General features: G+C 46.2%; 1 protein-coding gene across 1 annotated transcript; it reads left to right on the forward strand.

The window, feature by feature from the left end:
• Window positions 1-14,654: 14,654 nt before the first annotated feature.
• On the forward strand, window positions 14,655-17,430 carry LOC119301732 (putative cyclic nucleotide-gated ion channel 8). The gene has a single exon (XM_037578714.1). The coding sequence runs from the start codon at window positions 15,135-15,137 to the stop codon at window positions 17,199-17,201; it is 2,067 nt and encodes a 688-aa protein (XP_037434611.1). The 5' UTR covers window positions 14,655-15,134; the 3' UTR covers window positions 17,202-17,430.
• Window positions 17,431-25,352: the final 7,922 nt, after the last annotated feature.

Raw genomic sequence — 25,352 nt, forward strand, 5'->3', positions numbered from 1 at the left:
GAAGAACTCGCCAACATTGTCGCCTTCCATGAAAAGAGCTTTGCCACCAAACGGTTCGCCATTGTTGTTTGAATCCGCCGCCGCCGCTTTCCACAACGAGAGCTCTACCGCCGAACGACTCAACATCATTGTTTGGACCCACTGCCACCATGGGAACACAGTGCTTCAAATAGGCATCCCTTTCCGCCCTCCGTGTAGACTATATCTTGCTTGTAGCAAGTTAATTGTTTGTCTCGTGTGAAGGATCCCCCCGCGTGTATCTACTGGGCCGGTCCATTTTTTGTGTTTTTTTGTTTGCTGGGTTCCCATCGAGATGCTTGTCATTTTGTTCACTATTGGTTTTGGCCCGATTTTTTATTTTTTTTTATTTTCATTTTTCTATTTGATTTTCTTTGCTTATTCACTCACTTTCTCCAGTTTCTCAGCGGGTTTGTTCATTTCTTTCCTGATTTTCATTGGTTTCTTCTTCTTCTTTTTTCCTTTTTTCCAAATCAATTTTCTTTGTTTCTTTGCCAGATTTCACTTTTTTTTCTTCTTCTTTCTTTTTCTATGACTTTCTTAGATTTTAATTTTTGTTTATTTCATTACTTTTTATTGTTTTTCCTTTCTTAAATATGTCTATTTTTTTACAATACACATGGAACATATTTTTATACACGTTGAACATTTTTCAGATATGTGATGTACATTTTTCTTTAAATATATGGTTTTGAACACCTTTTCGAATACATTGTCAGCATTTTTCTAATACACATTGAACATTTTCAATTGCAATAAAAATATCTTTAAGCTACACAAATATATTTTTTAATTCCACAGGCATTTTTTCGAAAAAATGAATATTTTCTTTAAAATTTCACATACATTTTCTTAATCTACGTAATCTTTTACATCGTATAAACATTTTTTGTGTACACAATGAATATTTTTCAAATACATGATTAACACTTTGTTCAAACATATATTTTGATGCCAACCTTTTTGCATACACATTCTACATTTTATGTATGCACCAAAAACATTTTTTATATACACTTTTAATATTTTTCAAATGCATGATTAATATTTTTGAAAACTGAATGTCTTTATGTCTATTTTTCCCATAGACATTGACATATTTTGCATACGCCGGGAATATTTTTTATATACATCTTTCAAACACTTGATTAATATTTTTTAAACAAATATTTTTTGTTGTCTACTTGTTCACATACACATTGTACATATATTTTTTTGAAACCCGAGACTGTGGGAGAGGCTCCCGCTGTTGATATATTACCTCAAACAACACATCTGTACATTGTATCCATTACAGGCTCCCCCCAAGTGTGGGGTGGGTGGGGGGAGGGTGGTGTGATAATCTAGCTAGGAGGAATTATACAAAAGGAGAATTGGAATGTTGGGGGGGTTTACAAAGAGTGTACGGTGTTTATAAAGGAGAGAAGGAAATCTTTGTTCTTCTCTTTGACTCGAAACTGCAGCAGTGTAAGATCTGTCTTGATTCGGTTGGTCCAGGAGCGAATTGAAGGTGGTACCCCTCTGAAGTGTTTATTATTCCTCTCTTTCCAAAGGCTCCAGGATGCTTGCAAAAATATTGTCATAAATAGTGGTCTTGCCCATCTCATGTGTTTGATCATGTGATGGAAGATCATGTGTTTGATGTCTTCTTCAAAGGGTTGATCGCATAGGATACAGTTGAAATTGCTGCCTATATTATAGTGTCGCCGCTTGAGCATGTTTATTGTGTTGAGTCTATCTGCCATTAGTAGCCATCCAAAGAATTTAATTTTTAATGTTGTCTTGGATTTCCAGAGCCAATGGTAAGTTATATGCGCCGACACATCCCTGCAGTAAAATTTGTAATATCTCCCGGTGGAGTAAACTTTGCCACCCCATGTATAAGCCCATTCATCATTAATATATATAGGGTCGCACTATTCATCATCCTGGGTGAGGAATAGTTATTCTTCACCCCCTCTTTATTTTAACGTCAATGCATCGTACTTTTAGGTTTCGTAAATTTTGTCCTATTTCATACGTAAAAAAAGAACGTAAGAAAATATATACTTGCCGTAAAAAATATTTTATATTATGTAAAGTTACATACATAAAAACATACATAAAAATGCGATATTTTTGGTCTCAAAACCTTTTTTTTTGTTTTCTTAAACCAAAATTTATGTAGTGAATCAATATGAATGTAAATATTTGTATTCCAAACGTAATTTATTTATGAAGCGATCATAAGATTACCTCGGATAAAGAATAATTTATTCTGCACCCTGGGTGATGAATATCAATACAGTTTGGGACACCTAGGTGCCCAGACTCCTTACCTCGTGACCGTCGGATCTTAGACAGATGCATGTAGATAGTAATGTGTGCGAGTATATTACGCGGCTTCCATATATGCTTTATTGAAGTAATTGGCAAGTACCAATAAATGTATGATTTAGGTGTATTAATAACATGCGTTGAATAGGAAAGTGATAAATGTAATTTCTTCTTAATTTATTTCATTGGACGTATAGCAGAAACTCCTATGAAGGTATATACGTACAAATTTAGTATTTTTATGTGGCATGCATGTGCGTCCTTATGCATATTATATAAATGCACGCACTAATGTTTTGGGTATATACCTACCTTTGATGTATTCTCGACCGATAGTTCATACTTAATCTGGGGTACATCACATGCGAGTATATGGATTTTGGGTATATAATTTCCGAGTATGTCACATTTATTTATATTCTTGGGGTATATATTTTTTTGGGTATGTCTCCAGTATCATTTACAGGTATGTCACGAACGAGTATACATGTATCAGCAAAGGGTCTGTCATTTTCTGATATATCCCCATGCAAAAGTATATCAGTTTTGTGTACATCTCCAAGGAATATAAGTGTACTAGAAAAAGTATATGGATAGATATCTTAGGTATATGTACGAATGAAAAATTGGCCGTCGGCAGCAACATGTTTTGTACAAACCTAAAACACAAAAAAATAACTAGGATGACATATTATATTATTTGTCCACGTTAATTTGTATAGGGAAATTAATTGTCAGAAAGTGCAACCCAACCTTAATTTTCTTTAAATGTTAGATACCTTGAAAATTAAATCATTTAAAAAATACACAAGAACATCCATTGGTTATATGATACCATTGGTATACTCAATTGGTATATAGATATACCCAATGAGTATACATAATTTTTGTGGACATTAGGGATACAGTACATTGGGTATATGATACCATGGGTATACCCTACGTATACGAAATAGGAGGTCTGTTGTACTCTTATCATCGTTGGGTATATGAAATCATGGGTATCATACATTAGTCATATGATATATGGGGTATCATACATTAGTCATACGATATATCGGGTATCATACATTTGATGTGTATATAAGACATCGCCCAAAATACAGGCACCCAATACTTGTTGAGTAGCAATTATACAACATGATTCACCTTATTAAAAAAAGTATATGGGTACAGTATCTTAGGTATATGTATGAGCAAAACTATTGGTTCTCGGTACGCACATGCTTTCTACATACCTAAAAGTTTCTACGTGGAGTGAGTAGTAGGATAGAGTTTGGATGAGTGGAGGGTTTGGTAGAGGGACCACTTTGGGCCTTCTACCGACCGTGTAATCTCTCCCGTACATATTTGTCTCTCTTTTATAAAGTTATGATACGCCTTTGGCATATCCTTGAAAAAAACTAGGATGACGTATTATATTTTGGTTGACCATTAAAATAGTAGGAAAAACTCGTACTGCATATATATTATTTGGTCACATTAAATTATATAGATAAATTAGTCGTTAAAAATTTCAGACCGGCCTTAATTTTTCTTAAAAGTTCAGATACCTTGAAATTAAATATATCTTGTGTATATACGTAGACACATCATCTTTTTTGTAGAACCGACACTAGCATGCATTAGTACAGAAGAAACACCATACAATTTTGTTTTGGAAAGGAACTATTGCTAGCAAATAAATAGAATACAATTTTTTGGAAAGCAATCGTAGACCATTATTGTAATAACGCATGCAAACAGAATATGGAAAGCTATTATTACGTGGATTGTATAGCATGCACTAATGAATATATATAGGGTGGCGCTATTCGTCACCCTGAGTGAAGAATAGTTATTCTTCATCCTCCTTTATTTTACTATCAATGCACCGTAATTTTATGTTCCGTAAGTTTTGTCTTATTTCTACGTAAAAAGTGACCGTAAGAAAATATATAATCGCCGTAAAAAATATTTTATGTTATGTAAAATTACAAACGTAAAAACATAGTTTAAAATACACATAAACTGTAAATTTTCTTGACTTATGACCTATATTTTTATTTTTTTGTCAAATTTTACGTAATTAATCAATAGGAATGCAACTATTTGAATTCGAAACGTAATTTAATTATGAAATGATCGTAAGATTACCTCTGGTGAAGAATAACTTATTCTGCATCCTGGGTGATGAATAGTAACATATTTAAAATACATGATTAACATTTTCTTTCATATATACACATTGATGTGTGTGTGTGTGTGTGTTTTGATGCCTACTTTTTTTCATACACATTGTACAATTTTTATATATATTAGAAACATTTTTCTGTACACATTTAACAATTTTCCATTTTGTATGTAAAGTAATTTTTTATAATAGAAATATTTAGAACCTTTCAAAGTACAAGCAAAAGTAAAATAATAATGAAATAATGAAATAAAATATATGAAAATTAAACCAATGAAAAGCAGAGTGCTGAAGGCCTGTGTTCGCGCTGGACCGGCCCATTCTGGCGGCCGCCTGAGGCGAGACGTGCTACAGCCTCGCGTCAAGCGCGAGATAGTCGCGCCCCCGCTGTTCCGCTTGCTGAGCGCAACGGAGGCTTCAATAGACTCGGGCTGGGCTAGGAGATCCACGCTTCCCACAGACGTTTTATTATTAAAAATAAAGAAAAAAAACACTTAGCCTCAAAAGGATTATATAAAAAAAACCACGCCTCCGGTTAGTTTGGAGCCACGCGAATCGCACAGAACGGATCGCGCAACCGCGCAGACGGGGAGGACGAAAAGCATGGGAACCAACGGACCAACGAACAAAACGCCGCCCATGCATGATTGATCGCCCACACGATCAGATCCCCGCTCAACATCCCTCTCCCCCTATCCGCCGCCGACGGCCGCGGCCGTCTCGGCGGCCGGCTGACGACCAGGCAAAAAAACAAGACGCGCCGGCGCCGGCCTTTCGGTTCGACTTTCCACCGCCCTGACCTCATCGCGATCCCAATATTCGCCGCGCCGCTCGCTTTCCCCGCCGGCCCTCGGACGTCGGCGCGGCGCCCTACTTGGCCGTGCCCGTGTGGTTCACGTCATGGACGCACTCCGCCGTCATTCTCACACGCCAAACCGCCCCGCGCGTTCCTCCGCCTCGCGTCCACACCTCAGATCAAGCCGATGATTAGCATCCACAAGTAACGCAGGGCCTTTAAAAAAGCATCCAAGTCGGCGAACAAGAAACGCGTGCTAAGATGGTACTGCGCGATCGCGGTCTGCATTTTCTTAGAGCATCTCCGATAAAAGATATAGATGCAAAAATAATTATCTTTTGCATCTTCGAGGCCCAAAAACATCTCTTCAACAGATGAGCGAGATGAAAAAAAAAACATCTCCAAGAAGAGATATAAAATACAACACCTTACGTCGCAAATTTACATCTCCGTTGATTGGAGATGTAAAAAGGACAGCTGCGCGCCAACTGCCAATTGTCGTTTCTTTTCGTTTCAACGCGATCGCCGCCTGTCTGCCGCCCGCTCGCTTCCCCTTGCTGCCGATGGCCCTGCCGCCTTCTCCGACTCCGCCGCCAATGCCCTGACCCACCTCGCCGCGGCTGCCGCCTCCGTGCCCACTTTCCCCAATCCGGCCTTCGCCTCCATGCCGCTGCCCCAGATTTGCCCCATCCCGTCCGGTCGCCGTCGCGCCAGAGGCGCCTGCAAAGAAGCAGTGGACCGCAAAGCCACACAGTGGAGGCGGGAAGCAGCCAGCAGTGCGGGGGCGCAACCCGGCGACGAACCAACCTCAGTCGGCCAAAATTACGAAGCTGGATGCGGCCGTCACGGGCGATTCGCAACTGCCACCGGCCTTGGCGTCCTCCTCCGGCCATGGAGCTTCTCCTCCACCTCCCCCACCACCACCAGTTGTCATGGAGGAAGATGTGGCCATGGCGACGGCCACGGCATCCAACGTGCTTGACGAGTAAAAACAATATTTCTTAAAAAAAATCTTTCATGCACTTGTTTGTTGTTTCAATTGTCGATTCAAATAGAATGTGAAGTTGATTACGTGTTCGTCCATTTGTATATTTGATGATAAAGCTTTCATGCGCGCGACAAATGTGACAAATGATCATGAGTATGCGTCACAAGAATATGAAACTCAATGTGGCGATGACAATCTTGACTTGGACGAAGAGGGCTCCGTTTTGAAGGGAAGAACCGCAAATTATACGAACGCTGAAGATGTGTTAATTTGCATCACATGAAAAAAAGTCTCTCAAGATGCAACCGTTGGGAGCGACCAAGCCGCGAATACTTATTGGCATCGCATCAAGGAGTACTTAGATGAGCACAACACGGGAGGTGGCTTCGGGGGCAACATGATGAGTGGCACGGGAGGTGACTTCCACGGCAACATGATAAGTGGCATGTGAGGTGGCTTTGGTGGCAACATGAGCGGCATGGGAGGTGGCAACGAAGGTGCTTCTGGTGGAGTTCGCGGCAACGAGACCTCAGCGCGTAAAAGCATCGACAAAGAAGCCACTGATGATGACACTAGTGACAACGGAGAGGACGAAAATTGGTGATGTTTATATGCATTTTCATTTGTTTGACCAAGAAGTTCGTTTGAGACAATTGACTTTTGTTTGTACTATTTTAAACTTTGATTGATGATGCACTTTTCTTGGTAGAGTTATGAGAATTCAATGTGCAAATGCGGCTGTGCCCGGGCGGTCGGCGGTCGGTTTTACATCTCTAGCTTGTATTATCTATTGAAGTTGCTCTTTTACATCTCCAATATGCATCATTTGTTGGAGTTGCTTCTTTCTAAAGATGCAGAAAGCATTTTTTTAAATTATGTAAATTTTTACATCTCCATATTTTGCATGTTGTGTCGGAGATGCTCTTATCAGGCCGCTGCGCTCTGAAACCCGGAACGGGAGCTGCTGCTTTTGTGGCCGAGTGCTTGGACGTCCATGTTATTTTCAAAACTTTCTGTCACTCCGGAGCTTTGCGCTCACCATCCGAGCATCCAACCACGACGGCACCACCCGGGCCAGCGACAACGCCGGCCACTGAAACCTAGGCGCCATTTCCCGCCTTTGCCTCCGGGGCTCCGAGTCCGACACGAGCGACAAACGGCGCCAAAAAGAAACGAGCCGCAGGAGGCCGATCACCAGCAGAATATTTTAGCACTAGCCCCTCGGGAAAGACCGGTCACGGTCGAGGCGTTCAAATCGCCGTGCGAATCATGGCCGAATTAAGTGGTGCCGGAATCAATTTCCGGGGCCCCGTACCCATCGATCGGATGGCCGTTGCTATCACACCAGTATCTATCTTTTCCTTTTGGTGCTGGGAGGAGAGGATACATACAGCATGATGAGCATATGAGTGACGCAGGGATGAATAATGGTAGTAGCTCGTGCAAATCAGAATCTTGTCTTCTTGCCGTCGATGGCTATGGATCAACCTTTTATTAGCAGCTGCGTTAGTAGGTTACAATAAGTGCTGATGCAAGCCGCGGAGCAATTCCGGTTATTGAGCCAAATTTCTCGGAAGAAGGGTGGTACTATCTTGGATGTGTGTCGGATTTGGGCAAAGTTCAGTGGACGGTGTTGACTCGGCATCAGGCCCGGTTCGGCACGCAAAGGGCGCTGAACTGAATTTTGCGGGCAGTGCCAAAAGTGTGAACTGTTGAGACCTTTGAACGTTTACTTAGATTAGACAGAAACCAGAATTTTTCAAAAGTCCCAAGCTCACAAAAACTTGTCATCGTAATTTTGTTGACTCTCCAGAGCATCGTGCCGTCTAAAGTATTACCAATTTCAACACCATTTCTTCTTCTTTTCCACAGTATTTTTTGTTTTCAGTGATTGGTTTGGTTTATTCTTCTTCTCCATCTGGGTGTAGAACCAATATATTTCCTGGTCGCTTTCAGCCGTCCCTTTCTGATCCCAAAGGGCGAAATAATGCCCATGTTCATCCCATGACAGCAGACCCTTCTTTTGTTTTCCTCCCGCTGAAAGCGAGTTTCTACTGCTATTCTATCTTGCCAGCATTCGAAGGGAAGAAGATCATAGAGGAAGCTGTGGGCAGGCCAAGTACAAAGGTAAACAAATCCGTTCATGAGGGGCGCCTAACATCACAACATCCTCCAAAGAATAGAGACAAGGTCCAGTCCAGATCAATAGCCACTAACACACAGAGTGCAACGCACACAAAGGCGGCTCCAATGGATTCATCCACCCGTTGAAGCGATGACCCATGAAGCAAGTAAAGTGCATGCCGTGTTGCCAGTGAAACTGCCAAATGAGCCCCCTGCATCACTAGCCCCTCTAGAACACGACGTGGTTCCGAACCACCGAGATCACGTTGGGTTTGCACGGGGCAAAAGACGAGGCTCGAGGGTGACTTGGAGTCGACCACCTCCACTACGCTTCCTCTAGTCGCCATCTAGGTGGCTCGTCACGGCGTGCTGGGTTTAACCCAAGCAAAGCAACCTCCCATGAGAGGTGAGAATTCCTTTCGCGAAAGCCATCAGCCCATGGACGCGCCAAGGGCATCGTTTTCGCAGCGGGGGGATAAGCTGATGTGGATTAACTGGCGCTGAAAGATATGTTTCGTCTTGGAACATTAGGCGCAGGACAGGGTGACCAACCGGTCTCCCTCTCGTCATGGCCTGGTTCTTGAAGACGCGAGGCGCCATGGAGGACGGTTCAGCGTATAAGTTTCTCCTACCATGACCAAGACTTATAGTACGTAGTAGAATAATGAACCTAATGGCGTCATCATGAGCCGGAGTCGTCAAAACTGCATTGTGTTCAGATTGTGTCCATATGTTTGTTGTTGAAACAAGATTACTACACTTTTCTTTTTCTCTCTTTCAGCATTTTGTTTTGGGGCGCCTTTTCGGCTCCTGGACTCGCATGCAGCCGGTTGAGGATTTTGTTTTTTACAACAAACATGTGTGTGGTCCAACTATTTCCACATCTTCATGGACAAATGAAATTTGTAGCGCTCCTTGTGAAAAATCAAATCCAGTGAAAGTATTGATTATGTTGTTGTTGACTTTTTTTTTCCTTTCGCGCATAGCACTACGAATGTCATCTTTCCGCTTCCTCGGCGGCCACCGGACACGGACTAGCTTATGATGCTTGGTGATCTATTTTGGGGATTGTTGTGCTGTTCCCAGCAAGACTTCTTTGTACTTGGGCTTGGACCGTGTTTTAACCCTGGTGGGGGTGCATGTGTTTGTTTGGTCCGGCCTCTGGAACCTTGTTACTGCTATGTTATGGTCGTTGCTTTATAATATAAAGCGGAGAAAAACCCCTTTTCATCATACATGTTTGCTATCAAAAAATACTAGAAATGTTTGAACTGTTTATGTATGCATTTCAAATTATTTTTCCAACAGTGTTACCATGCATTTAACAACATACCCATACAATAATCAGGTGGCAAGTATACATACCCAAATTAGAGCACATGCGATCTTATTCTACAGTTGGATTTGATCGATGGCAAGTGCACTCGCGGTTAGGCCATGGGGCTTGAACGCCTTGCGCAAGTAGCGAAGGAAAAAGCCCAACCCGTCGTTGAAGAAAGCAGGTTCAGCGTGAGCTTGGATTGTGTTACGCTTTTCCATCCTCTTCTTCTTGCCGCCTTCAAGTGGCACCTTCTCCCTTTTCAACATCGATGCAGACTTGGGTGGCCGTCTCAATTGGTAGCGGGTGAAGCGGGAGGCGTTGCGACAGGTTTGGGGTTTGGATTGCTGGAAGATGACATGTCATATAGGCAGTCACATGACCAGTGGCCTGAGCGATGGCACTTGAATCAGCCTATTAGCGTCAATGTCATAGGTGCGATCAAGGGGACGGGATTGGGAATCAGGGTGGCTGGGAGATTCATTGAGAAGAGATTAGGGAGAGAGAGAGAGGGAGAATCTATGATTGCGGGTCAAGGTAGGAGTGAGATCGTAGGAGGTGGTGGATGAGGTTGTTTTTTCTTTGGCGCGGGGAATCATGAGGTTCGTGAGAGAGGAAATATGGAGATAGGGATGATGCGAGTGCAAACCACTCATGAGGATGTGGGGAGGCACTAAGGGAAAAAAATAGTGACATGGGAGGAGACACGAGGGGAGGCCGAACCATCCAACAACGACCAAGACGACCACATACTCCCTTTTAATAGGACAACAAAAAATGCACTTTCCCTATTTGTATTTTTTACACTGCATATTAGTTTTGATCTAAATCAAACTTTGTGAACTTTGCATCTAGATTGTAGAAAACAATATATATATGTGATATGAAGTATATTCAATATAAACATATTAGTTTTTTGGTAAACTTTATTAAAAATAGAAGTTTGACTCGAGACAAATCTAATTTGCAGAGCACATGAAAACGGAGGAAGTGCTACTATTCAATCGGTCTTTGTGGCAGTGGAAGTTACCAACAAGGGCCTCTCTGATTCACATGGAAGGTGTCCTAAACTTGGACGCAGCTTCGGTGCCTTAAAGGCACATGCCTTTGGGTCACTGACATGTGGGCTAACCATCTGTTGGGCCCACATGTCATAGACACAAAGGTAGGTATATAGTTTGGGGAGTTGAACATGCGTGCCTAATTTCTCGTCATTTTCGTGCATTCTTTTAGGAACCAGTCCATGTGCAGGTGCCTAGAGTACTACAGTACATTACGTACCCCAGGAAAATGGCCAGGCAAAGACTTTCCGAACGGGCGCAGCGTGCGTGCGCGCGCACATCCATCACCCCGGCCGCCACCTCGCCGACGCGTGGACCGACCTCAAAAGCCCGCCCCTTGTCCTCCGTTCTGCGCCACTCCACCCATCCATGGACCATGTCCGTGATTGGCCGATCCGGCGTTACTCGCGGCGAAAGCCGGAGCCACACACGACGAACGTGTGCCACCACAGCCAACTAAGCATGCCCCACGGTTCATTTGGCATTTACGTACGTACTAACCGGCAGCCGTTTGGGCTCGATTCAAGCCGCCGGCCGCGGAAGGCGGCCTGGCCGACTGACCGGAGGGGGACGTACTTGCTTGCCGGGATGCCGGTACGGGCCTCGTGCTAACCGTTGGGGCGCTGCCGTGCTGACGTGTTTCGGGTGAGCTGCGGTTGGGTCCTTTGGCGCCATGTGATGATTTGCGGTTTATGTTTTTGTGATGGGGAATGGTGGTTTGAGAGCCTTGGGGTGTCACGTCTCTTTCGCGCGTGGCTGGTGGTCCAAGATGACTAGGTGTGGTTAAGGTCCGGTTAAGGGGTTTGATTTATGTGGCTGAGGTTGTTGTTTTTAGAGACTTTTTTGTGTGATAAGGGAATCGTTGATACCGACCTGCAAATTTACTTTGGCATCTGTCTGCAGACAGGAGGACTGATGCTGCACCAGGGGCCAGCTTGGAGCGGTGGCTTGCTCCTCCGCTTGCCCGCCTGCAGCCTCGCCCACGGTATTGCCGACCTAGGGCAGCAAGGGAGGTGGAGCAGCGAGTTGCCTAGCTCGTATGAGGCGGGCTCGGGGAGGGGGGGGGATCCAGCCGGCTTTTATGTCGTAGAACCCCTCTTCTTGCTCGTCGGATGCTGTGGAATATGGTGCAAGGTGGAGATGGGGAGCGAAGATGTGGTGCGATTCTTACCTGACGTATGACCTCGTTTAAATAGCAGGCAGACGTGAGGAGTCAACCGGCGTTGTGTTTAATGCTGGCCGACTGGCGGGCGCACGTGTGACCGGAGTAGATTTCTCGACACACATGCAGGTTTAATGGAGATAGGCGTGACAGTCGGAAGCCAGTTGAATACAGCGGTGAGGGCGTGTTCAGCTGGGCGTGCAGCGGCTCACACGCCATTTCAATGTCGACGTCAATAAAAGGTCATCTCCGCTCTGTCCGGTGTTAATGCGTAGCGGCCGCTCTACAAGGCATGAATACGGACAGCCGTAAAACCCTTCCTAGTTAGGGAAAAATGCGCTGGAACCGTCGAACGGACGATACAAGGCCGTGTTATACTGCAAAATAAAAGCAGAAAGGCCCTGAGACTGTGCCAAAGAGCTTAGAGCAGACGAAAAGCAGTGGCGCCGATTGCGTTTGACAGTGGTGGCGTCGAAATGGGCAGACGGGGGCCACAAGAGCAACAGTCAATGGTAGAAAAGAGCGTGGACCCGGTTAACTTTGGAGTATTTTGGTTCGGGAGTCAAATACTAACAAATACTACCGGCAACGTGCAAACTACGAATGTCTACTCCTCTAGTCTAGAGCTTCCACTCTCCCACACCACATCATAAAAAATCGCATGGGACGACGCCCAAGAGTCCACCGGCGTCGCAGTTTTCGTACCACGTGATGACATGCAGTGCCGCCAACGGAGGGATCTTTCGCCGCGAACAATGGACTCCGGCACTTCCGTTGCACCGGACAGGTGCCAAACCATTGGTGACTAGACTAAACGGAGATCTGGATCACGCGATTCGTGGCGCAACACGACGATGGAAAGGAGGATCGCGTGCTCGCGTGCTAGCGCCTGCGCACGCATTGACTCGGATCGCCGGCTTTTATGGCGCCACCTCGCTTCAGTGAACTCCGTACCCGCACGGATGCAGCATGCGGCATGCAAAGGTGAGAGACGATGAGGATCCCGTAGCCGGGACACGCAACTGAGCCGCGCGCCGTTATTACGAGGCGCAGAATCATGGCCGCGAGGGAATCCAATCAGACATATTTTCTTAACGCAGTAGGATCGAGGCCGCTCACGTACACGAGCATACGCTTGACACAAACATGTTTTAAGACGCCCATAGTAGTACCAATGAACGACACCGAAACAAAGTGCCTAATTTAAAATCGATTTGTGGTCGCATTTTCTCGTAACCATTCGATCAATGGACACAATGTATGCACTCAAATTAATCTTGAAGGTCGCTTTTGTTACGTCCGGATAAGAATTTTATGCTTCGCATTCGAGGTGAGACGTGAAGAGAGATCATGCAGATTCACCGAGTGTATAGTCCGGCCGTTTGTTGAGACCATGAGACATGTCGGCATCTTGATTTCCATGGTACACACATCAGCGGAGAAAATCTTGATGGCTAAGATCGGAGGATCAGTAAGGTGGATGGGGCCTTGTAGATGATGGAGTCAGCCAGATGTTTGATAACTTTCAGTAGCAGTAGTGTCAAGTGGGGGCGGTAGCACAGGAGGATTTCATTTTTGGTGGTGCTCCTCGGGTGCTGAGTCATGATTTTTAGGGTGAAAACCGGCCTTCATTTTGGTTGTGCCTGGCAATTGCCTTGTTGAAGGTATTGTTTTGAGAACTCGGGCAGTGTGAAAACTTATGATCTTGGATCGGATGACGACGGCGCTTGTACGTTGTTTCCTCCTTGCAGGCGTCGCTTTTGGAGGCTTTTTATATTTTCCAGGTGCTATCTTTGGTGGTGGTGGTGTGCTGAAGCTGAGAGGAGTTAATCACTTCGGCGAGGCCATTTTTTCCCTTTCTTTTTTCTTTTCTTTTCGGGTTCTATGCATCCTAGATGTCTTTGTAATTTTTTGTTGATGCAGAGATCGGGTGTAATTGGTATCTTCGTGATATTAATATATGGAAAACGCTTGGCTTCAACCGGTGGACGCTCGCGTGCGATCTACCGGCTCGTCCGTGCGACACGTGTCCTGCCACGAACGGTTTCATCTTTTCCTTTTCTTTTCGGTTAATGTGAACGCTGCTCGCTGCTCACTATCTGCTACAAAAGTTTCTGCAGCAAGCTCTATGTTTCAAAAAAATGTAACAAGATCTGTGTTGTAGAAAAAAAATTGTAATGAGACTTTGGTTGTAAAAAAAACTAAATTGCAATAAGACCTCTATTGAAAAAAACATAACAACACATTTGTTGTAAAAAAAATACAACCTGACCTATGTTGCAAAAATTTCTGTAACATGACATGAGCTGCAGAAATTTCTTGCAACTCGATATGTGTTGCAATGATAGAAAGTAACACTCGGTGACTCAATCGACGTGATCTAATAGCTCACGAGCCGGCGGATCTGCCGGCCGATGCGTAGCAGCACATGTATTCCCCTTTCAAGAAAGGGAGTACCTAGAACTCATCTAGATGAGACGTAATTTGGTCTCATTCACCTGGAAAACAAGAACGGATACAACCCACGTCAGCACACACGCATCTTATAGCACCACATTCAATGGCTATAAAAGGTGAATGAGACCAAATTAAATCTCATCTAGATGAGTTCTAGCAAAACTGTTCAAGAAAATAATCCGGCCGACAACCCTCGTTTTCTCTCGCGTGCGCATGCATGAACATGGGGCATGTACCAGTGGAAATACTCCACGTGTCGGCCGCGCCCTCGTCCCTCTCTCGTCCATGCATGAAGCAGGGCAATACATGCAACCACGAAGAGAGGATAAACGGAAACGGAGGGGGGAAGGGGACGAACCAACAAATCATTGGCTTCAATAGTCGTCACGATTTCCCGGCCGCAAAAGCCGATTCTGCTTGTCGATCGGCTGCTGGTTCTCTGCCGCGTCCATCGTCTTCTTCGTCGTCGGCCGATATCTGTAGCAATTAATCGCCGCCGGCATGTTCTCTCATGCATGCACTGCGTGGTGATCGAGTGGCAAGAATGAGGATGATACCGCAGCATGCAACCGCCTCCGCCCTAGCTCCCAGGGAGGGAGTCCACGTTCTCCGGCTGCGGCGGCGGCCATAGGTCCCCTTTCACCGAAGACGACGGTCGACGCAAGGACAAGTTCGTGAGGTTGGAGGAAACGTACGGTCAGCCCGAGCGAGGATCGCCGCCATGGACGGCCCCGGCAGCGGCCACCAGATGGACACCTACTTCTCCCGCGGCCCCAAGATCCGGTCCCGGTCCATCCGCATGGCGGCTGCCGGCATGATGAGCCAGTCGGAGCGGCTCAAGAACATCGGCCGTGTGTTCCAGGAGGACCTTAAGAGCATCTCCCTCAAGATCTACGACCCGCAGGACCCGTTCCTGACGCGCATGAACCGCCTCTTCGTCTTCTCCTGCATCATCTCCGTCGCCACCGACCCGCTCTTCTTCTACCTCCCTTCCGTCAACGTGACCCAGAGCAACACATGCATCGGCTTCAAACGTGAGCTGGCCGTCGCTACCACCGCTGTGCGCACCGCCATCGACTTCTTCTACCTGGCGCGGATCGTGCTGCAGTTCCACACCGCCTTCATCGCGCCGTCGTCGCGGGTGTTCGGCCGCGGGGAGCTCGTCGTCGACCATGGTGACATAGCGCGCCGCTACCTCCGCCGTTTCTTCGTTGTCGACCTCCTCTCTGTGCTCCCCCTGCCACAAATCCAGATGGTCAAGTTCTTCATGAGGCCCAAGAACGCGGACCTGCTTCCCATCAAGACGGCGCTCTTCTTCAACGTGCTCACCCAGTACTTGCCCCGCCTCCTCCGCTTCTACCCTATCACCGCCGAGCTCAGGCGAACCACCGGCGTCTTCGCAGAGACCGCCTTCGCCGGCGCCGCCTTCTACCTGCTCCTCTACATGCTATGCTCCCACATGGTGGGTTCCTTCTGGTACCTCCTCGCCGTCGAGCGCCTCGACGACTGCTGGCGCGAGAAGTGCGCGGGGCTCAAGTTCCACCAGTGCAGGATATACATGTACTGCGGGGGGAAACAAGAGGGCGATGAGGACGACTTCATGAAGTGGCGGACCATGATCCGGCAGGTGCTCGCGCAGGAGTGCGCGCCCGTGGACAACAACGGCACGGGCTTCAGCTACGGCATCTACACCTCGGCCATCACCTCGGGGGTCACCCACACCAACGACCTCGTCCCCAAGATTCTCTACTGCCTGTGGTGGGGTCTCCAGAACCTCAGCAGCGGCGCCCAGGGGCTGGAGACCACGCACTACAAGGGGGAGGCCCTTTTCGCCATCATCCTCGCCGTCTTCGGCCTCATCCTCATGGCGCTGCTCATCGGCAACATGCAGACCTACCTCCAGTCCATGACGCTGCGTATGGAGGAGATGCGGCTCAAGCGGCGGGACTCGGAGCAGTGGATGCGCCACCGCGACCTCCCCGATGACCTCCGGGAGCGCGTGTGGCGACACAACCAGTACAAGTGGCTGGAGACGCGGGGCGTGGACGAGGACGGCCTCGTGAGCTGCCTCCCCAAGGACATCAGGCGAGACGTCAAGCGCCACCTCTGCCTCCGCCTCGTCCGCCGCGTGCCGTTGTTTGCCAACATGGACGAGCGCCTCCTCGACGCCATCTGCGAGAGGCTCAAGCCCAGCCTGTGCACGGAGACCACCTACGTGGTGCGGGAAGGGGAGCCCGTCGACGAGATGCTATTCATCATCAGAGGCCGCCTGGAGAGCTCCACCACCGACGGGGGCCGCACGGGGTTCTTCAACAAGGGGCTCCTCAAGGAAGGGGACTTCTGCGGCGAGGAGCTGCTCACATGGGCGCTGGACCCAAAGGCTGCGGCGAACCTGCCGCTGTCCACTCGCAGCGTCAAGGCGCTCTCCGAGGTGGAGGGCTTCGCGTTGCACGCCGACGAGCTTAAGTTCGTCGCGGGGCAGTTCCGGCGCCTGCACAGCAAGCAGCTGCAGCAGACCTTCAGGTTCTACTCGCAGCAGTGGCGCACCTGGGCGTCGTGCTTCATCCAGGCCGCGTGGAGGAGGTACCAGAAGCGGAAGGCGGCGGAGCATCGGAGGCGGGAGGAGGAAGAGATGTACGCCGCCGAGATGGCGTCTGCGTCGTCGTCGAGCCAGATCACGACAGCGTTCCTCGTGTCGAGGTTCGCCAAGAATGCCATGCGCGGCGTGCAACGCCAGCGGTCGCTCCAGGAGGAGAGGCTCATTCTGCTGGCCAAGCCATCAGACTAGCAGGAGTAACTCAGACTAGTAACATATACATATATGTTGCTAGTTTATGTTACTTACTTCTATAAAATGAGGAGTAACATATGTGTGGTATCATGCAATATTTAATTTATTATTAGGTTGTAAATTCATTTTGTCTTAACATGTGTGATGTTATTCATATTATGAGTAAGCAGTATCATGCATGTCAACTAGACTTTTTGAATGATGTGGCACACAATTAAATGAGTAAAGCGAGGATGCGGTATCATATCATGATACCGTATTATATTAAATGTTGTAGTACTTTGTGTCATGCATGATAATTAATAAGGCAATCTAAGATACTAACTTATGATACTAAGCACTACAAAAGCAGTATCATGCACTAGTATCATATGCACGATACTAGTATATGATTCTCCCCGATAGGACCAGCTTTACTAGCTATGTTACCACATGTCTTTTTTTTAATTAATCACTTTTCACATTATCTATTTTGTCGAGATATTTGTAAAGTTATCATTTATGTTAATCTCACTATGGGTAGTCTCAAAGCCGGACTTTGGCAAAATCAAATGTTAATTTTTTGTGTCCTGCATGTGCTACTGCACTGGTTTTGAAACACATGTGTATAATTGAATTAAGACATGTACACGAATTATCAAACTGACATGATATATAAAGACATAAAGAGCAATGGGAGAATGTAATGCACATTTGCTTCACAGAGATACCTAATAAATTAAATTAATTAATATGTGAAGAACATATGTGTATGAGTTAGGACGGCTTGGACTTCTATTTGTTCTAGGTGGAAGATGAAATTCGGAAAAAATATAATGTACAGGGTGCGGTTAGGTCTTAATCGACTGAGATTTAACCAAATCTTAGTCAAGTGATGTCGGGGATATCTAGCGACATATGCTAGGTGGTGGCTTATCATGGAGGGGGACAAGATACGTCACCGGGCTCTAGAAGTGGGAGTGAGCGTGACCTCGAACGCCTACGAGGTTTACCCAGGTTCGGGGCTCTCCACGGAGATAGCACTCCTAGTCCTGCTCTGCGGGGTCTCCGCATGATGACTATCGTCAATAGAGTAGCTATAAGGGTGCTCCTTGAGCTGTTTGGCTAGAGGAAGAAGAAGGGCAACGCCAGCTCCTCTACTTCTCTCTCTATGTGTGTGTATGCTAGCAGGGTTCGGAACATCTGCGTGTATGAGCCTGGGGGGTTTATATAGGCCTACCCCCAGGGGTACAACGGTAATCCGGCTGGGTGTAGGACCCGGCCGTCAGTGTCTCTGGGCGCCGACTTCTCTGCCGACTGCTGGGGCCCGCCGGCTGCCGGGGACTCGACCGACAGATGGGGCCCGCCGCTTGCGGGCCATGTTGACTGCTTTATACTGTGGCCTTGCTACTGATGACGGAGGCTTTGTCGGGGGGAGCGTGGCTATGCTACCTCTTGAGCATGCGTTGGTTTTTCCTTGAAGAGGAAACGGTGATGCAGCAAATTAGCATAAGTATTTTTCTTAGTTTTGAGAACCAAGGTATCAATCCAGTAGGAGACAACGCATAAGTCACCTAGTACCTGCACAAACAATCAAGAACCTTGCAACCAACGCGATAGAGGGGTTGTCAATCCCTTCACGATCACTCGCAAAAGTGAGATCTAATAGAGATAGTAAAATAAATATTTTTGGTATTTTTATTGTATAGATTGGAAAGTAAAGATTGTAAAATAGTAAACGAGATGTGATGTAAATAAAAGAGATGTAATATAATAGGAAAGAGACCCGGGGGCCATAGGTTTCACTAGTGACTTCTCTCAAGATAGCATGTATTACGGTGGATGAACAAATTACTGTTGAGAAATTGATAGAAAAGCGCATAGTTATGAAGATATCTAAGGCAATGATCATGAATATAGGCATCACGTCTGTGTCAAGTAGATCGAAACGATTCTGCATCTACTACTATTACTCCACACATCGACCGCTATCTAGCATGCATCTAGAGTATTAAGTTCATAAGAATGGAGTAACACATTAAGCAAGATGACATGATATAGAGGGATAAACTCAAGCAATATGATATAAACCCCATCTTTTTATCCTCGATGGCAACAATACAATACGTGCCTTGCTGCCCCTACTGTCACTGGGAAAGGACACTGCAAGATTGAACCCAAAGCTAAGCACTTCTCCATTTGCAAGAAAGATCAATCTAGTAGGCCAAACTAAACCGATAATTCGAAAAGACTTGCAAAGATATCAAATCATGCATATAAAAATTCAGAGAAGAACCAAATAATATTCATAGATAATCTTGTTCATAAATCCACAATTCATCGAATCTCGAGAAACACACCGCAAAAGAGTATTACATCGAATAGATCTTCAAGAACATCAAGGAGAACTTTGTATTGAGAATCAAAGGGAGAGAAGAAGCCATCTAGCTAATAACTATGGACCCGAAGGTCTGTGGTAAACTACTCACGCTTCATCAGAGAGGCAATGGTGTTGATGTAGAAGCCCTCAGTGACCGATTCCCCCTCCGGCAAATCACCGGAAAAGGCCCCACGATGGGATCTCATGGGTACAGAAAGTTGCGATGGTGGAAAAGTGGTTTCGTGGCTCTCCCTGATGTTTCTAGGGTATAACAGTATATATAGGCGATAGAAATACGTCGGTGGAGCTACGAGGGACCCACGAGGGTGGGGGCGCGCCCTCCTGCCTCATGCCTTCCTCGTGGAGTTCCAGACTTCGACTTCAAGTCTTCTGGATTGCTTTCGGTCCAAGAAAGATCATCGCGAAGGTTTCATTCCGTTTGGACTCTGTTTGGTATTCCTTTTCTGCAAAACTCTAAAATAGGAAAAAAAAACAGAAACTAGCACTGGGCCTCCGGTTAATAGGTTAGTCCCAAAAATAATATAAAAGAGCGTATTGAAGCCCATTAAACATCCAAAACAGATAATATAATAGCACGGAATAATCAAAAATTATAGATACATTGGAGACGTATTAGGCTACAGTCCCGCCACCTGGCGGGCGTTCACTGTAGCCACACCCCGTCTCATCTGGTTAATGGCACACAAACTTTGAGGGGAGGGAGGGCCGCTTGTTAGGAGTCGACCCGCCCTCGACGCCGCCTATTGGGGGTTCGCCGCCTTCTGGTGGCTCGCGGACAGGTAGGGCCCGCCGCTTGCGGGCCGTACCGACTGCCCATCGTGGGAGCATGGCTCCCTATGTCGTAGGTGATGTCACGGGCTACGTAGAAACAGTGCTCCGCCGGGTGAGGGTTGTCCGCTTGGTACACCCGCACTGTAGCCACGCTCCGCCCTAGATTCGGGGGTAGCAGGTTGTACTATAGCCACGTCCGTCTCATCATGGTAAATGGATGCAAACTTTGAGGGGGCATAGGGCCGCCTGTTAGATGCCGGCCCCTTGGGGCCGCCTGTTAGAGGCGCATCGTCTTCTGGCAGCCGGCCATTGGACCAGAGGCCCAATGAGTCGGCCTTTCATCTGGAAGGTGTGAAGGGCGCAGCTAGCCCCGATGTCTTCAAATACCATGGGGTGCCATTGAGGCTACCCGTGGTCAATTACTCTGACAAGTGACATAACATGCAAGAGAGAAAAAAGAAAAAACTGAAAATAAATCTTTGCACGGAACTAAATGTAAAATTTGATGGATATAAAACCTTAGCAAGATCGAATGTAAAAGTGAGAAACTGCATTTTGGATCATACTACAACACCACTACATTGAGTCCCACAAAAAAACACCAAAATATTGAGCATACCGACCGTAAGGGAAACTCCAACCTAATCACCAAACTGAGCGTAGTACAAACCTGACGGTCCGGACACTTTTTTTCCGTCCAACTGGGGTCGCCTAATTTGTCTGGATAGATTCGGACGTCTAAAATCCCACAAACCGTCACCAAACTAGGGTGGGGGATTTGGAGTGGGGTTCGGTCCTTCACCACGTCAGACTCTGACAACACGGACCCACCCAAAACCCCTGTTCCACCTCTCTTGTCATGTTAGCTTGCTCTCCATGACACATTCATGCCAGCCAGAGTGAACATGTGATAACCCACAAGTATAGGGATCGCAACAATTTTTGAGGGTAGAGTATTCAACCCAAATTTATAGATTCAACACAAGGGGAGCCAAAAAAATATTTGCAACTATTAGCAGTTCAGTTGTCAATTCAACCACACCTGGAGATTAATTATCTGCATCAAAGTGATCAGTAGCACATTAATATGATAGATTTGATAGTAGTGATAGCAGCAATAATAACAGTAACAGTGATAGTAATAGTTTTGTAGCAGTGACAATAGTAACAGCAGCAATAGTAAATTAGCAAGATCAATATGTAGGAAAATCGTAGGCATTGGATCGGCGATTTGTTGGATGATATTCATCATATAACAATCATAATGTAGGGCGATACGGCACTAGCTTCAGTTCATAAATATAATGTAGCCATGTATTTCGTAAATAGTCATACATGCTTATGGAAAGAACTTGCAAGATCAGGGTGCTATTGGAAACTAAGGGATATTAAGGCCTCCTTTTAATAGAGAACCGGAACAAAGCATTAACACACAGTGAATACATGAACTCCTCAAACTACGATCATCACCGGGAAGTGTCCCCACTATTGCCACTCCGGGGTTGTTGGATCATAACACGTAATAGGTGACTATAACTTGCAAGATCGGATCTAGAACATAAATATAATGGTGATAACATTGCTAGAATTTAGTCTATTTTGGGCAGCCCAATAACTATTTCAGAAATTCCTAATAAATCCTAGAGGCCCACTTAGCCCATTTGTGCAAGGCAAGGGATACTACTAAAGTTTAGTCCCACATTGCTAGTTTAGTGGGAGTTGGACCTCCTTATAAGGGAGGTTCTTTCCCCACTTGTACGAGCATGAGAACAAGAGGGATATCCACGCCCGCTCCTCCTCCGCCGCCCACCTCGCCACGCCACGCCTCGCCTCGTCACAACGCGCCGCGGGTTGCGGGAATGAGCCGAGCCGATATCTAAATTTTTGCCACGCACTACGGGTATGCGAAAGGTCACTCGGGAGCTGGAAAGTTTTTGCTGTAGCGGATATTGAATACGAACGCTGCACCCTTCGGCTGTTGACTGTTCGTTTCATCTCCCGCCTTCCCTTCAGCTCCCGGCGCAGTCTCTCGCCTCCTTCTCTTGCGCCTATAAAAGGGAGGTCGCTCCTCTCAGAGAGACGCACCAGAATCTCTTCCTCCTCTCGCCACAAGTTCCTGAGCACTGCGCTGCTGCTACGTTCTTCCCCATCCCGTCTTGCGGCGTGCACCGCAGGTCGGGACAGTAGGCCTCCGAAACTGCACCTTTTGAGTCCTGTACAGAAGAAGGGTGATAAGGTTTTTGGGGAGCGCTCAGCGCGACTACTGGCTGCTTCATCACGGATGATCCGATCGCTGACGACTACTTCCCTGACGACGACTTCTTCCCAGACGTCCATGACCTCCTCGACGACATGGCAGGCGAGGACACCGGCCCCAAGTCCAGCGCTTCTTCTGCTGCTGTCCCGTACATGTTCTTGTCTTTCCTGTTAAAGGTTCTGCCGCAATTCCTTGTTCTAGTCCTTGTCCTACACATGATAGGTTCTACTTCATATATGCAACTAGTTCTACTGTCTGCTATAGATATGCTAGGCTACGGTTCATATATGCAGAAGCTATTTACCTTCTCTCTGTCAGAACGCATGACTGGTTTTATCTCTATTATATTACTCATGCTTTATCTAGTATTTATGTTAATAAAATCACTTGGTGAATTGCTCATATTTCCAACAATCCAAAAACCTTATCATAGGCAATTTACCCCAAGTGGTTTTGCTGCTTCCATGAGACCTCCTATGTTTGAGGGTATCCACTATAAGAGGTGGCGCGTGAGAGCAGTCTTGTGGTTTCAAACCATGAGTTGCTATGACGCCACTCTCGGCAAACCTGAAGGAGAGCTTGATGCTCAACTGGCACAAGCTTTTCAGAAAATGGATACTCTGTTTAAGGCTGCTCTCTTGAGTGTTCTTGGTGAGAACATAGTGATGCTTATGCGTCAATTGATAATGGAAAAGATATGTGGGATGCACTTGAGGCCAAGTTTGGGGTCTCGGATGCTGGCACTGAGCTGTACATCATGGAGCAATTCTATGATTACAGGATGACTGAAGAGCGCTCCGTGGTTGAGCAAGCTCATGAGATACAGTCATTTGCTATAGAACTTGAGCACTTCGGTTGTATGCTACCGGACAAGTTTGTTCCCGGAGGTATCATCACTAAGCTTCCTCCTTCATGGAGGAACTTTGCTACCTTGCTGAAGCATAAGAGGCAGGAGTTTTCTGTCCCGGATCTCATTGGCACTCTTGATGTGGAAGAAAAGGCGAGAGCAAAGGACACACATGCTCGAGGTATTGAGGGAGGATCTAGTGCCAATGTGGTACAGAAGCAGAACTTCCAGCCCAACAAGTTCAAGAACAAGGGCAAGTTTGATGGAAAAGCAAAGTTTGATGGGAAGAACAAGGCTGTGCAACACACGAACTTCAAGAAGAAGAATGGCAAGAAGAAAGGTGCTTGTCATGTGTGTGGGGATCCTGATCATTGGGCTCCTAGTTTCCCTAATCGCTATGACAAGCGTCATCCTAGGAAAGGCGGCAAGACCGCTAATGTTGTCATTGGAGACACTGACATGAAGGATGCTGGGTATGGTATATTTCCCATTATTCTTTCAGTATGTCATTCTCCTGACTGGTTGATTGACACGGGTGCTAATGTGCATGTATGCGGTGATATTTCCATGTTTTCGTCTTATCAGACCGCAGGGACTTCAACCGTGCTGATGGGCAACGGTTCAAGTGCTTCTGTTCGTGGTGTTGGAACGGTCGATCTGAAGTTTACTTCGGGGAAGATCGTGCGGTTGAAGAACGTGCATTATGTCCCCTCCGTCCATAAAAATCTTGTTAGCGGATCTCTTCTGTGTAGAGATGGCTACAAGCTTGTCTTTGAGTCGAATAAATTTGTAATATCCAAGTATGGAACCTTTGTTGGTAAAGGCTATGAGTCAGGAGGCTTGTTTCGTTTATCCTTATCAGACGTTTGCAATAAAGTTGTTAATCATATTTGCAACAATAGTGAATCCAATGTGTGGCATTCACGTCTTTGTCATGTTAACTTTGGTTGCATGTCGCGACTAGCGAAGTTGAACTTAATCCCTAGTTTCACCACCGTCAAGGGATCTAAGTGTCAAGTGTGTGTGCAAGCTAAGCAACCTCGTAAGTCTCACACGACTGCGGAAATAAGAAATCTTGCACCACTAGAGCTCATACATTTAGATCTATGTGAAATGAATGGTGTGTTGACAAAAGGTGGAAAGAAATATTTCATGATGTTAATTGCTGACTCCACTAGATACTGCCGTGTGTATCTTCTGAAATCTAAGGATGAGGCTTTGACCTTTTTCAAGATCTATAAAGCTGAAGTGGAAAACCAACTTGATCGAAAAATCAAGAGGCTTAGGTCCGACCGTGGTGGAGAGTATTTTTCCAAAGAGTTTGATGCTTTTTGTGCGGAACATGGTATAATCCATGAGAGGACTCCTCCCTACTCACCTCAGTCAAATGGGGTGGCCGAAAGAAAGAACCATACTCTAACTGATTTGGTTAATGCTATGTTAGATACATCGGGTCTCTCCAAGGCATGGTGGGGGGAGGCGATATTGACAGCATGTCATGTCCTGAACCGAGTCCCCACAAAGAACAAAGAGATAACTCCATTCGAGGAATGGGAGAAGAAAAGGTTAAAACTCTCTTATCTGCGAACATGGGGTTGTTTGGCGAAAGTCAATGCTCCAATTTCAAAGAAGCGGAAGCTTGGACCAAAGACTGTGGATTGTGTTTTCCTGGGATATGCTTTTCATAGCATTGGCTATAGATTCTTGGTTGTAAAATCTGAGGTACCTGACATGCATGTCGGTACGATCATGGAGTCGAATGATGCGACTTTCTTTGAAGATATCTTTCCCATGAAGGATATGGCTATCTCATCTAATCAGGAGATGCCTAGTTCATCGAATCAGGAACCAGTTACAATTACCAAACCTGCCATTTCGATAGAACACTTTGAA

The sequence above is a fragment of the Triticum dicoccoides genome, chromosome 5A (assembly GCF_002162155.2).
Source record: "Triticum dicoccoides isolate Atlit2015 ecotype Zavitan chromosome 5A, WEW_v2.0, whole genome shotgun sequence".
NCBI lineage: Eukaryota > Viridiplantae > Streptophyta > Magnoliopsida > Poales > Poaceae > Triticum > Triticum dicoccoides.

Bases quoted from the DNA above. Each gene is read 5' to 3' on its own strand.
- LOC119301732 (XM_037578714.1), top strand. From the start codon at position 15,135: ATGGACGGCCCCGGCAGCGGCCACCAGATGGACACCTACTTCTCCCGC.